This window comes from Struthio camelus, chromosome 10 (genome assembly GCF_040807025.1).
Source record: "Struthio camelus isolate bStrCam1 chromosome 10, bStrCam1.hap1, whole genome shotgun sequence".
NCBI lineage: Eukaryota > Metazoa > Chordata > Aves > Struthioniformes > Struthionidae > Struthio > Struthio camelus.
In genome coordinates, this window is record NC_090951.1 from 21,309,878 (window position 1) to 21,323,678 (window position 13,801).

General features: G+C 53.6%; 1 protein-coding gene across 3 annotated transcripts in view; it reads left to right on the forward strand.

Annotated features, from left to right (window-relative positions):
• NECAB2 (N-terminal EF-hand calcium binding protein 2) overlaps positions 1-13,801 on the forward strand; it is a 122,055-nt gene that overhangs the window by 277 nt on the left and 107,977 nt on the right. Inside the window, exons 1-2 of one of the 3 annotated variants that reach the window (XM_068956108.1) lie at positions 6,625-6,745; positions 7,106-7,130. In XM_068956108.1, the coding sequence (XP_068812209.1) occupies positions 6,636-6,745; positions 7,106-7,130 (135 nt within the window). In that variant the 5' untranslated portion in view covers positions 6,625-6,635. Of the gene's footprint in view, positions 1-6,624; positions 6,746-7,105; positions 7,131-13,801 lie in introns of those variants that run through there. The other 2 variants (XM_068956109.1, XM_068956106.1) reach the window with 2 other exon arrangements.

Here is a 13,801-nt window from a genome sequence, read left to right on the forward strand (position 1 = left end):
GTCCCGTCCCCCGCCCCGCTCCGGGCCGGCTGCGGATGGGGGTGCTTCCCAGGTGCTGCTGGCCGGGCGTGGGGCTTCCCCCCGTGCTGCGTCCCGCTGGCGGTGCACCTCGGGTGCTGCGTCGCGTAGGGGTGCGCCCTCCCCGAGCCCTCCATCCCCCCAGACAGGCTGGAGATGGAGGTGCGCTCCGAGCCCTGCATCCCGTTTTCCAGGTCCTGCGTGTCCGCGGACCGGCTAGGCACGGGGCGGGGGGGGGGGGGGGGTGCACACTGGTCCTGCCCCCACCTGGTGTTGCTCAGGCAGCCTGGGAATGGGGATGCACCCTGGGTCTTGTTCCTGCACCCTCCCCTCGCTGGTCTTACACGCCGGGATCCCCCGGGCTGGCTGGGCACCACGGTGCACCCGGGTCCTGCATTGCCTCCGGTCCTGCACCCCACAGCAGCTGGCTGTGGGAGCGCACCCAGATCTAGGACCCCGGCCCCCTGGGGGGGCTGCGGCTCTGGGGACCGTGTCGGGGGAGGCAGGCAACGCAGTCCCGGATGCCTGTGAACGCATCAGATTGGGGGATCCCTTACTCGGGTTTGGGGGACGGGCGGGGGTGCACTTGGTTCCTCAGCTGTGGTTATTCATAGACCTCTCAAATCAGGGGGCTAACGAGGCTATTTGTCCTTACGTGGAATTAGGAGAATGGGCTGGGATAAACCGGAGTGCACATGATGCAATTCCATAGTCTTTCTGTCAGTAGCATCTAATAGTTAAACATGCACATCCTCCGTTTTGCAATCTTCTAGCTTAAAAAAAAAAAAAGCGATGTAGTGAATTCAAAAATAAGCTACTGATGGTGTTGGTTGTAGTAAAGGATAACTCGCACTCTCTTCCTCCTGCTCGAGCATTAGGCAACAGTATCTCTTGCAGGCAAACCCTTGCGTTTTCTAAACAGCCTGCTGAAGTGTGGCACTTTCTGTGGTTGGCATTGGCAGAGATGGGCTGGGGAGTCCAAAACTCACAGTCCTGGACTCACAGGCGTTACGGTGCGTCAGATGAACTGGTCTGGCTGCGTCTTATCGAGCTGCCAAAAGCAGCTTGGAGAGCAGAGCGACCCTTGGGTGGCCGTGCCCTGCGCAACGGGACCGGCAGGCAGGCTGCTGCGGGCAGTAAAGAAATGGTGCTTGATGGAGCAACGAAAAAGACAAAAGTAACGATTGCACTTATGGTTTTTAAGTTAACTTTGCTCTTTCTTTGGGTTTTTGTTTTCCCCTGCGTTTTCATGTAGTCTAACAGCAGCCTGCCCTAAGATTGCTGGTGTCTGTCTTGAGAGCATAAATACAATTGGAAGTCAACAATTTGGCTCATTCAAAAACTTTGTGAGTTAGGGTTGTTCTTTCTACCAGGACAGTATCTTATCTGCTCAACTTTACCTTCTTTAAAAGGATTTTTTTTTTCCTTCTTTGAGGTTTGAGCTAAGAAAATGAACAGCGAACTTTCAGAATTTTCTTCCCCATTGGGAAATGCAATGGATCTGGGTGTGCAGCTCCCGACCCTTTTCCCCTTCTACGATGGGACTTAGAGCCCTTTCCGACCTGCTGAAAGTAGAAATAGATGTTGGAAATGTGAGGTTTGGGGTTTCTTTCCCCTGAAAACTTGCTTCTCTCTTCTTCCTTTCTTCTCTCTAGTTATAATAGAAAATCTAAGCCACGGCTTTATTATACCGGGCTCTTCATGTGCACTATGAGACCAGCCTTTAATGCAAAGAATTTATCAGCGGGGGGGAGCGTGCATTTAGGTGAACTTTCACGCATTAACAGGAAGGTATCGAGACTCGCGTTCTCACCCCTGAGGATTCAAGCGCATTTTCCCGTCCAACTCCTTCAGGTCCTTTAGGTGGAGGGACCGCACTGTGCGTGGTGTCAGCCTTGATCGGGGCGCCCTGGGACAGGAGCGCGGTGCGGACACGGAGCAGGGAAAGGGGGAGAGGCAGAGCCTGACTGACGGGTTGGTAGCAGGTCTCCTACCCTGCGCTCTCCCACCAGCGGAGCAAACCGGTGGCTGTTGTGTAGCAAAACCGAGGGCTGAGGAAGAGTGAAACGGGACCGGGAGTTAGACGGTGTCTACCATCCACGTGCATGCTGCTGCCTGGAGGATGAAACTGAGCTTAAGGCTATTTTTTTCAGTGTTTTTCTTCTTTGTGCTTGTGTCCTTTTAGGTAAAGGATTAGAAAAAGAGGAAAAAACTGAGTAATGTTTATTAGCGCAGCTCAATCATGGGATTCGGTGTGTAAAAACAGCTGAAATTGCAGACTAACTTTTTGAAACCTCAAGTAATAAACTGATGGAGAAGACACCTAAGTACTAAGCACTCCCTAAAATAGGCAGCAAGTAAAGTTATTGGGGGTTATAGCTGGTGGCGGTAGGGCAAGCAGCGGTGGGGGGTGTTTCCCTCTGGCAATCTTGACAACGTCAGTCTGCGTTTCCGGAGCAGCTGTTGCAGTGTCGGGCAAAACGCCTGAAGGGCTTGGGGCTGAGCGAGGGATGCGCGTGCCTCCTGTGTCTCCGGCTTCGTCAGCGGCGATACAGCGTCTCGTGGCTATCGCTTGCCGTCTTTGTTTTACAAGCCCCTTAGAAAAGCGGTACTATCCGTTTCCGGTCAGATGCACCTTTGTGTTTGATCTGCTTTGTCCTTTGCTGAGAAAGTCCGATCGTGACCCGGGAGCATCTCTTCCCTCCTCCAGCAGGGCCCGAAGGGTCGTTCCCTAGCTGGCTCCCCTGCCCGTGGCTCGCCTCGCGGCTGGCCTTACCTGGCCAGCCGTGACTTACGCTGCTTCCGCCCCACGGGGTCGAGTGAGATGCTTGGACGGAAGATGTGAAGAACCTGGTTTGTGCCAAGAGGCAACTGCAAATGGAGAAGGAGGAGTCGGCCCCCTTCTCCCGCTGCTCCATCGATGACGGTTCCCTAACTAGCCGCGCTGTCCTCGCCGCCGCCGGCTCTCCGTAATCCCCTTCTCCTCTGACCTTTTTTCTTCTCTTGCTTTCGGTGTAGTCGCTCTCCTTCTTGTGTCCTCGTTTTCCTCCTCGCGCGAACCGGGAACGGCGGGAGAGCGGCGGCCGCGGCGAGGCCGCGCGCCCGGGATAGGCGTTACTCGGCGGCGAGGACGGCTGCGTCCTCCTCTCGCAGCAAAGCTCATCCTCGCTGGCTGATAGCTGCTAATGACTTATACACAAAAAAAAAAAAAAAAAAAAAAACCGCCAGGAGATCTGCTTTGGAGTATTTCTCGTGGAAGCCCCCAAATCGAGCCTTTTCCCTGCACGGGGACAGCCCGTTGGCCCGATCACATCTAACGACGCAGTCAACAGCGGCCAAGCTTCAGGTGGCTGTTTACTCGCGTTAGCCCCGGAAAGAGCATCGTATAGGGAGGCGGTAAGAGAGCAGTTCCCTGGCGGTGCCCGGGATTCGGGAGCGAGAGGCCGGACCTGATACAAAGCCTCGTCTGAGCCCCCGCAAACGAGATGCCAAGACTTGCAGCGAGAGGAACAGAAAGGCAGTGCAGCAACGTGGGAACAGCGGGGAGATTAATCTGTTGTTGTTGTTGTGCTCTTTATTTCAAATCAGCATCATACTAACCTGCTGAAGGAATAACGGACTATTCTGCAAATAGCGTAATAATTCTTCCGCTTATTAGGGGAGCGCCTGTGTGAAATGAATAAAATTGCCGCGCAAGCTTCGATGAAGTCACCCCCAGCGTAGCAGATCCTCGTCCAAGGGCTTTGCGAAGGGCAGAGCTGGGCGTTTACGTTCTGAGCCATCCTTTTTTTCCAGGTTGAGTATTTCGGCTAGCGTTTCAAATGGCTTTACTTCTGCCAGCCAAACATGTGTCCTAGCCGCTTGAGAGAACAGCAAAAAATGTGCGTTTTTTAAAAAAAAAAAAAAAAAAAAAAAAAAAGCAAGCTATTGGAGGAAATCTTGTAAGAGGCTCCTGGCTGTCAACAAGATGGAGCTCACAGGCCCTAAGTGCTTGGTGACGTGAGCGAGGCGCTGCAGGCTGCCCGCGTCGCCCCCACAAACGCGGGTGGGTTCAGCCACGTTCTGGGCATCGGGTAAGCGTCCCACGCGACTTGGCTTGTGTTTCTGGAGATGTCTTTGACGCGTGGAAGTCCCGGGTGATGGGGGAGACGGCGTCGTGCTGTTTGGACTGGATACGTTTCTCATTTACCGTTGCCGGTTTGCATTTTCGCAAAGCCCGGGGCCGGCGGAGAGCGTCCCAAGCCCGGGTGGGCGTCCCGGGGACGGCCATCGCCGCGGCGCTCCTGGCCATCCAGCGTTTCTCCACCCGCGTTGCATCTCTGCCCTCCCGCTGGCGGCCGCTGCCGCTGCCGCGGCTGAGCCTGAGCCGCTCTGCCTCGGAGCAGAAGCAGCGCCGGTGACATTACTGGGGTGGTCCTCCCGCGGCCTCCCCCGTTTCCCGGGATCCTTTTTCCCTCGGTGCTGGTTCGCTTAGGTGCTGCCCCCGCTGTGCTCGTGTCCCTTCCCGTTCCTCCTGTCCAGCGCTGGCCCCGCCGGCCTCACGTCTTCCGCCAAGGCTCGTTTCGGGGGGCAAGAGCTAGGGCAGACCCCGACCTTGGAGGTCTTGCCGCTAATGCAAGACACGGCCGTGGGACGTTTCCAGGCTCGCGCGCGGGAGGACGTTGTTGGCCGTACTTTTGCTGCTCTAGTGTCTAAACCTTGCGTTTTTCACGTAAGCAGTGCTTTTGGCAACATGACCAAATTATCGCTGCATATATTATGTCTCAGCAGCCCCTCGATATTCATTCCAGTAGTTCAGACCTTGACGTACTGCCCGTCTGTGTTGACAAAGGATTTTGTCTTAAATTGCTTTCGCTCCTGGAGTCCTGCTTAAAAAAATTTTTTTTTTCCCCCCCCTCCTTTTAATGTGCGAATTTCTGGCGGTCCAATTAACCTGGAAGACTAAATCTTGCTCGTCAGCAATGAAAGCCGCGCAGCTTGATCCCGTCGAATAAACCTTGGTAGGGAAGCCCAGTTACGTGCCGTTTCGTAAGCCCGTTCGCTCACAAACACTTTCTGCTGCCAAACCGCTTCGTTATGCCATCGCCCGCCTTTCTCAGAGTATCGGGAGGAGTTAAGGCCCTAAAAAGTTCCTTTTGCTTTCGCTCGGCAACTTCATTGCGAGGCTGGTGGCTCCCCAGAGCGTCGCCGCAAGGCCAGAGCGCCACGCGTTGAGCCCTTCTCCCGGTTTAAGCTGTGCTTTTCGGCTGTTGTTTTTGCCTTCCCGCTCTCCCGCTGGCGGTTGTGCTTAGAGGGGCGGCTGTCTCCCACAGCGCCTTAAAATAGATGTTGCTGCTTCTATATTAGACTTTATGTAAGCGTCTTTGTTTCTGCGCGGCGGGAACGGTGACAAAAGGATGTGGCGATGGAGCAGAGAAGAAGCTGGAAGAATCAGCGCCTAGGAAGAGAAGTGCCTCGTCTGGAAGGGCTCGCTGCGGGCGAGGAGGCGGGCTGCCCAAGCTGGGAAAAGAGGAATACTTCGTAGTGCAGGCAGGGCAAACAGCCCCTTTCCGATAGGCATCCCGTATCTGGCCGGCCCTGCACAACCCGGGGCTAAGCAGGTCCGTAAGGACAGAGGTAGCTAGGACTTCACCCCAGATCTCTAACTCGTCTCAGAAACGAAGGTCAGCCCCCGAAGGAAGGGGGTTTTGCCGGGGCGGGCGACGGGGTTCTGCTCCCTCTGCGCCCCCCAAGTCGGACACGCGTTGCTGCTTTGGATGGGCCGCGGGGCCCAGCCCCGGCCCCACAGACCTCCCCCGAGGGGAGATTTCTGGAGCTGGAAGAAACTGTCCGTCTGCTGCGTAAGGCTGAACGCGCAGGCTCGACTTTGCCCTGTGCAGCCTGGGAAGCACTTTGGGCAAAGGAATGATTAATGTTGCTTAATTAAACCATATTCACTGAAATAGCACGTTCTGCGATTCAGTTTGTCTCTCGGGTTCCCTGTTTTGTGCAGCACTTTCTCCTCGGAGATATATATATATATATATATATTTTTTGGTAATGATTTTACGACCCAGAAAATCCGAGATCCCATTTCACGGCTGGCTCTGCTCTGTCCTGCTGGTGCTTTTATTCCCTCCGCAGGGAAATCTCTTTGTACAGCCAATGCCTCTGCTCCTGCTCAAATTAATAGGGCCAGGTCTGAAGGGAGGATGATAATGTTTTCCCTTTCCTGCCCGGTTTATAAGCATGTTAATTTTTCAGTAGTTTATGGCAAAACTTGTGCTCGTGGTCACTCTTTGTACTGACCTAGAAGATTTCCGCCCTTGCAGGAGGCCATCGCTATTAGTTGCGTTGTGTCGGGGGCTCTTCCTAAGATTAGGCTAGCCAGAAAAACAGCAGTAGGGTCTGCTGGCTTTCTCCCTGGCAAACGCCACGGTAATACAGGCGATGGCTGGCGATCCCCTTTTGGAAGGGCTAGCTGATTCCCGTCTGTGGGCTGTTTTCTCCACGCTGTCGTCTTGAGCCTAAATATAATCTCCTTCCCACGCAGGAAGCTTGCTTCCAAAAGAAAAAAAGAGTAAATCACTTGTTTCAGAAGCGCAGGACTGCGAAGCGTAGCTCAGGTGGCGTTACCGATGCCGGAGACGCTAGCCGGGCTCGTTGCACTGCTCTTGTCGTTGTATTTTTCCTGCTGGGGATTTGTCCTGTGTTGGCTCCATGCTCTCTGCTTTCTTCTGCGAGGGAGGTGGGGAAGAAGTGGATCGCTCAAAGCATCTGATGCCTGGTTTTTGTGTTGTCTTTATTTTCACTCCAAAGCCAAACAACGTGGATAATAAATAAAACCAATCGAAGGAGGCGTCTGCTCTGGCAGGAGCCTCAGAAAAACAGGGTCTCGGCGTTGCTGGCCCAACAAAGTCCGGCCTTCAGCCGCCCCGTCCGGCGGCGGCAGGTCCTCCTCCGCCCGGCGGGTGCAGGGGGGCACTGAAACACCCCGCCATGGTCCAAGGGGTGGTCCTGGTCGTAGCGGCTTCACTGAAACAAATAAAGACACCTTCAAGTCAAACAACATAGTAAAAATGCATCTCTCTCTCTCTTTTCTTTCTAGATTTTCAGAAGAGCTGACAAAAATGGTAAGTCTGTATCTTTACATTTCACTTTTTTTGATCGAAACGTTGTCAGTATTACTGTGGTTTTTTTTTTTTTCAGAGAATAACATCTAACCGTGTTGTTTTAAGCGTCTTTCGGTTTACCGAGTCTGACACTGATACGGTTTGAGCCTCGGCAAAGGTTTTGTGGTATTCGTGTGGCTGAGGCATTCTTAGCGCGGACGTGATGCTGTCGTGCAAGATCTGCCAGATCTGGGGCAATTTCACATTTAAAAAAAAAAAAAATCATAGCTAAGCAATAACAGAGGATCCATCTATTGGTACTCTTGGAATAGCTTTGCAAAACAGACCTGGTTTGCGAAGACGAGGAGTTGGCTGGTTCCTGGAGGGTTGTTGGACGCTTGCATCAAGGAGCAGCGTGTCCTCATGGGTGTTTTCAGCTTCTGCCTGTCCAAAGCTGCGCAACGTCATTGGAGCCTAGTGGCGGCCTTAGATGGGGAATAACACAGAGGGGTCTTGATGATGTGATTTGGGGTCCCTGAAGGAGAGACAGTTACGGGGAAAGAGGCGAGGGGGTCAGTCCCAGGAACAACTCCATCCACCCGAAAAGCAGTTTCATTTTGGCTCCTGGCTAAAATCTGCAGGCCCACCCTCTGCCCTTTCCCTGTTGTACGGCAGGAAAATTAAATCCGCGTCAAAACTATGTGCATTTGCGGAGGGACGTGTGGGGGTGTTGTACAGCAGAGAGGATATCTAACTTTCCCATTCCTGATTTAAAGAGGAGATGCCTGGTCTCCCAAATGAGCTTGTAGGTGAGATGGCCGCTCCCAGGTAGAGCGGTGAAGGCTACTGCGAGCCAGCTGCCGTATACGCAGTAAATGCCCGGTTATAGCAAGTAGCGCTTAACGGGGAGGAACGCCCTGGTGCCCTCGACAGCCGGAATAACGCGCTTCGCAGCCCCGTAACCGCTTAACCGTTGCGTAATTGGAGAGCGGTGGGTTTTGTCTGATGAGACGTTCGCAGGTGCCTCTGAGAGAGGCCACCTGCGTGCTCGCTGCTGGCCCTTTGCTCGGCCAGCTTTTAGCCGAGCCTTACCCGCCGCTCGCTCCGCGTCAGGAGGAGTCGTTCTGGTGAGGTTTTTACTCGGCGGTTGTCAACGTCTTTGTTGCCTGCGGACGCCGAGCCAAATTCTAGGCGTAGTTCTTCGCATCGCGTTTGGAAGTTGTTGGTGCTGCTCCAAAGTTAGGCTCCTCGCTAAGCCCGTGTTTAGCCTCCGGCCTGCAGGAGGCGACTTCCAAACTTCCAGGCTGGAGCTTCCGAGTTTCCCCCCTGGGCACAGCAGCTGAAAGCCAAGGCAGTGACTTGCGTCAGCAACGCCTGTTACTCCGTTGCGCCAAGCGTGAACGGATGCGGTTATGTTCAGTGGCTGCTTTTCGACCCCATCCGAATGGGGCTGGGCTTCTGTTTCAGTCGAATGCGGTTACTTTTATCACCGCCGCGATGGGACTGAGGAATGGGAACCGGGAGAAGGACAAAACCTTGCTGATATTTTGTCTGGAGGCGTGAAGAGAGCAGCGTGGCAGTTGTTCCCACCGCTTTGGCGTTCCCTTTTCATCGCAGCGGAGCGGAGGGACCCTGCTGCCTGGCAGGGGAAGTCAGTCGTGGTTTTGGACCATATCACAAGGTCATGGCGGATTCACTTTTTGCGGTCCCTCACCACAGGGACAGGTCTCTATTTGGCAGGTGCCAGTGGCAGGACGCAAGCCTGTGATAACCTGGGAGAAGGATGGGCTGTAGCCGTTGGCCTTGCTCGGTCCTCTCCAGCGGTGGAGCACCTGAGAAGGAAGATTTACCTGTTGAAAGCTGGTGCTTTTTGCGGGCCGGTTCACTTCCTACTGCTGAAGCTCATCCGAGCCTTCTGCTTTTGTAACCTTACATTTTTTTGTAACCTTATACCTTATGCTCTGTTACTAATGACAACAGGCAAAAACTCATCTACCAGCATTTTAGCATGAATAGCAGGCGGAGGCCAAACAAGGTATTTCCATTAGCAAGGGCAAACCTGTTGTTTTCCCCTGGTCCCTGAAACGCTGCCCTCGTCTCAGGGCAAACAAGCCCAGCTCCTCCACCGTCGTCTCGCTCGCTGCCGTTTGCAGCTCGGCCTGCCGGCAGGCCTCCCCGTTGCGGTGGCTGGCGGAGCCGGCTACGCGGCGAGACAGCTTTGCAGTAAGCATTTCGCACCACGGAAAAAAGCTGTTAATATTGCCCCGATTTCCAGTTTTCTTGCTTACCAGCTGTAACATCTGCTGTGAAAATGAGGGCTGCGGCAATTCAGCGGCGCCGCCTTCGCGGGAAGAGGCGATGGCGCGGGGCGCCGCGCCGCCCCGGCTCTGCAGCCCGGCCCGGGGAGCCGATGGCGTTGGCCCCTTGGCAGGTGCTGCCTGGGCGTCCGCCCCCTGCGAGGGGCCGAGCCATCCGGCTTCTCCGTTCGTAAAGGCCAGCTGATCCCTGAGGAGCGAGTCATCCATATCTCAGCGACGGCTTTCATCGCTGGCAATGCAGATGACCTGCCACTGCGTTGTTTGGACAACAAAATGCCGTTCTTCTCAAAGAACTGGTGCTGCAAGACACATGGACGCATGTCTCCCTCTTCATTACCACGATGACGGGCTGTCACAACGTGGGGGGAATTCCCACCGCAGCTCTGTCCTGATACGTTGAAATTCGCCTTCTCCGTCGTTTTGCCCGATACACCTTCAGGGAATAGGCGCTTCCCTCGAAAAGGAAAGGGCCAGTCTTCTATTGTTAATTTTTGCTCTGAATCCAGGAGATTTTTCTCTGAACCCCAGGAAGGGGCCCTGAGCTCTGGACAGGCCACTGAAAACAGAACAGGACACAAGCCTGGCAGCTCACCAAACTATTTTACTCCATTAACAGGCTTCTGCTGTCCCTCTGCCTGCAGACGTTCCCGGTTTGCTCCCCTTAATTAGCCAGCCGGGACGAGTCGGGATCAAACGCAGCATTGCCTGGGGAGAGACGGCTTCCCGTCGCCCCGCCACGAAGGCAGCGCTGGCAGCTTTCCCCCAAAGCTGCACGCGTCTGTGTTAACATGCTGTGGCTGGTCCGGACGTGGTGGCTATGGAGCCTGGCGATGTGAATCGAGGAGCCTCACCCTCTCCCCATCCCTTCTCAACTGTTAATTCATGCAAAACTGGATGTTCTTGGTGCCAAATGCTAAGTTACATTATTGTTCCTGCCACGTTCGTGTACTTGTATCGAGGTGATTTGATTCAGTCGCTACGCGTACTGGGAGGTGTCTAAGGAAGTGGCTCTTGCCTAGTGAAAGCCACCTCGCTCTGCGGCCGCAGCGCAGGAGAGCCTGCGACTCGAGAGCGTTGATTCCCCAGGCTGGGCAACACCGAGCGGCCGTAACGCTGAGCAGCTGGAATAAGCTGTGTACAGCAACCTGTGAGATAAATTGAGCAAACCATCTAGGCGGCACACCTTGAAATGATGAAGACATCGGCGAAGTCTGGATGAGCTGGCAAATGATCTGAAAATACGGAAGAAGTGCTGGGGCATAACCTTTTGACCAAGAAAAATTCAGCTAGCCCTAGTTGTGCTTTGCAGGGGCATGGCTGTTAGTCATTCAAAATGATTTTTTCCTCTTCTGTGTAGGAGTGTTTTTCCTTTCCCTGCTAATAAATCCACCTACAGTCTTGTAATCCTCCTAGTCCCAGTAAACAATACTTAATCGTTTAATTGGCATGTGGTAGGAAAACTGAGGTATGTTGTTTTAAGCTCCTAAAGCAGAGCTGTCGATCATTTTAGAGTTATCTGCTGTGCCCTTTAATCCTCTCATTAGAAAGCTGTTAATCAATTATATGTTAAATAGCCCAGTAATCACCTCGTGAGCCTAAGACCGTTTTATTTTGACGTTACAGCCTAATTGCTAATGATTGGTTATAAAACGTTACTTCACGAAAACATGAGTTTTATTATCTGGGAGTCTCCAGTCACTGCAGCCACCCAACTCCAATGGCTTTAGTGGAGCTAAACGTGAACTACATCCAGCTTGAATCCTGCGGTTTCCTTCCGTGTCTTTGCTGTAACGCCCAGATCCGTTCACAGAAAGACCCGTCGGGCTGCCAGGGAGGCAGGGGTAGGTAGCGCCGAGCCCGCGCAGGAAAATGAGCCGCTCCTCTGGGCGACGAGGCTGACGGCAGCTCATTGCGTTATCCTCCCAGCGCGCTTTCCGCCCAGAGAGCCCCATCTCGTGGAGATATCTCAAACCGGACATGTTGAGGAAGCATCTTTTTCTTTCTGCTCTGTGCAATTGGTCGCTCTTGGTTTGGGGGAGCCCCCAGCTCCTGTGGACCTCCTCCGTGGAGGAGGAGCCGTGCAGAAGAAGAGGTTGTGCACAAGCTCGGCAGGTAGCTATAAGGCCCCTGCGTATGGCAGGCTGAGTTTGCTGGGGGTGCAGTGTTTGTCGTCTTTTCGGGGTTGAAATTAGCACCGCGGTTTAATGAGCGTTGCCCGTTCTCGTTATTGCTGTTCCCGCGACTTCTACGTTCTGTGGCAAGAACTGGCCCCAGCTGTTGAACATCTCGGTCTGTTTAATTTATCGTATCCTGGGAACGTAACGCGTTCATGGATGTTAAATGCGGCAGTAATTGGGCTGTTGGCTTTATAGCAGCCACCTTAGGAAACGCGGAGAGGGCGAGAAGCTGCCGTTAGCTGTGGTAACCGAAGCGGCCGAGCAGAGCGTTGGGTGGGCGGCGTGCTGCAAGCGACACCAAAACATTGCTACCCGCCGCGAATAAATCCTGTCCCCAGCAGCGGTGCTGGAAGGCGTCTTGTTTTCAGAACATGCCATCAGTTAAGTTTGTAGCATATTCAGCATGCAATTTCCCAAGACGACAGTCACGAAGCATCAAGCCATTTTCCAGAGCACAATAATGTATTACCTGTAACGACAGTCTTGAAGAACGCCAAAAATATGTAACCCCTCTAAGGGGCAGAGCAACAGGAATGTGGCTAGGCGTGGTAAAGGCGTTTTAGGGACCAAAACTCAGCACCCTATTAACTCCGTGTAATGACAAGTAAGACTCGTCCACATAGCAGCTCTTAGCTGTAAATGGGCTACGGTGGTGTGGACCGATCATCTAGCGGGTGCTTGGACACGTGCTGGAAGAGGTGGAGGGGAGCAAAGTCATTCAACGCAGGCTCTCTTGAATGGCTTTTGCTGTTATCTGATAGGAAAGACGATGAAGTCTGAGCGTGGATTAAACTAACTTAATTTATAAGTTTAACATAGATAGCTGGAGTGCAAATTCTGGGTGATGGTTTCAATTTTCGGTTGATCTAGATGATCAGCTGGAAATAGCCAGGTGGATAGGGCCTGCTGGTTGGAGCTGTGCTGATTCCTGTCCCTGTAGGGCTCGTCCTTTAAACCCTTGCTCGCAGGTATCTAAGAATCACTTAGGATCTCATTAAAGGAGATTTAAGTTAATATTCTTTATACACGGAGATCTGTTGCAAGCCTCAGAGCAAGCATCTACTCTCGTTTGCGATGTGAACGATGGGGGCACACGTAGCGCAGCTCGCAAGTGGGGAACGTAAATGTCTCTGCTGGGTACCAGCAGCGTAACAAACTTAGGGAGACTTTTTAGCCACCGGCAGGATTGCGCTCTTGCGAGTAAAGCAAGCGCCTCCACTGAAATACAAAGGAGAGGCATTGCTTTGCCTGATGGCTTTTTGCTGGTGCGGGTAAGGCCCCGCGTTGTCGCTGCTCGGTATTTGGCCCGAGGAAGCTTCGCGAGCTGGGAGAAGGAGAAGAAGGAAAAGAAAAACAAGTGTGTGTGTTGGGGGGAAGCTTCAGGCACGTCTCTCGGCCCCAGTTTGATATATTAAAGAACAGAGGCATGTCATAAATGTCTCCTAAGTAGAAATTCATCTTGTTAACCTCTGGGAGCATGCGAACGGACAGCCGGAGGCTCGTTCTTCCACGCACAGATCTCTCAAGTAAAAGATGCTGGCGAAAGCTGAGGGAAGACCCATTGCCTGCAGCGGACGGACACACCGGCCGTGTGCAGCATCAGAAGGACTTGTAGCGCGGAGGGTCTCCAAAAGAGCACGTGGCTGAAGTTCCCAGTAATGTCCAGCCTCACACAAGTGCTGTGCGTCTGTCCTCAGCTTCTCATCTGTAGGCAGAGCTTGTTCCCCTAAGCAGGGACTTTGGAGATCGTGGAAACTTGCAGGCTTTTTAAAGTTACTAGTTCTCAAAGTCTCTGCCTCCACCCCCAAAAAAAGATTTTGACCATCTCTAATGAACACAGAGAACTGGAGAAACTCTGCTCACCTCTGCCAGGAAAAAGGCAGCAGGGTGGCGCCTGCCCTGGTCCAGCTGCGCCCTGCGGCTGTGACCTGCAGAAGCTGGAGGTTCGAGGAGGGACCTCTGGCTCTAGGGGACGGGACAGCGCTGCAAGCACGGCTTTACGCTGTCCTCCGCCAGCCCTGTGCGGGTCGCTACGCGATACGGGCCGAATCCTGCTGCTCTGGGGTCCTGCCTCCTGTGGCGCTTGCGCCTTACCCCTTCCCGTGCTTTTCGGGAAATCCAGGAGCCCCGCGCCGCTCGGCTTGCGCTCCCTGCCTCTCTTTTCCTATGGCACCTGCCTGTTGTGCAAAAAGGTTTC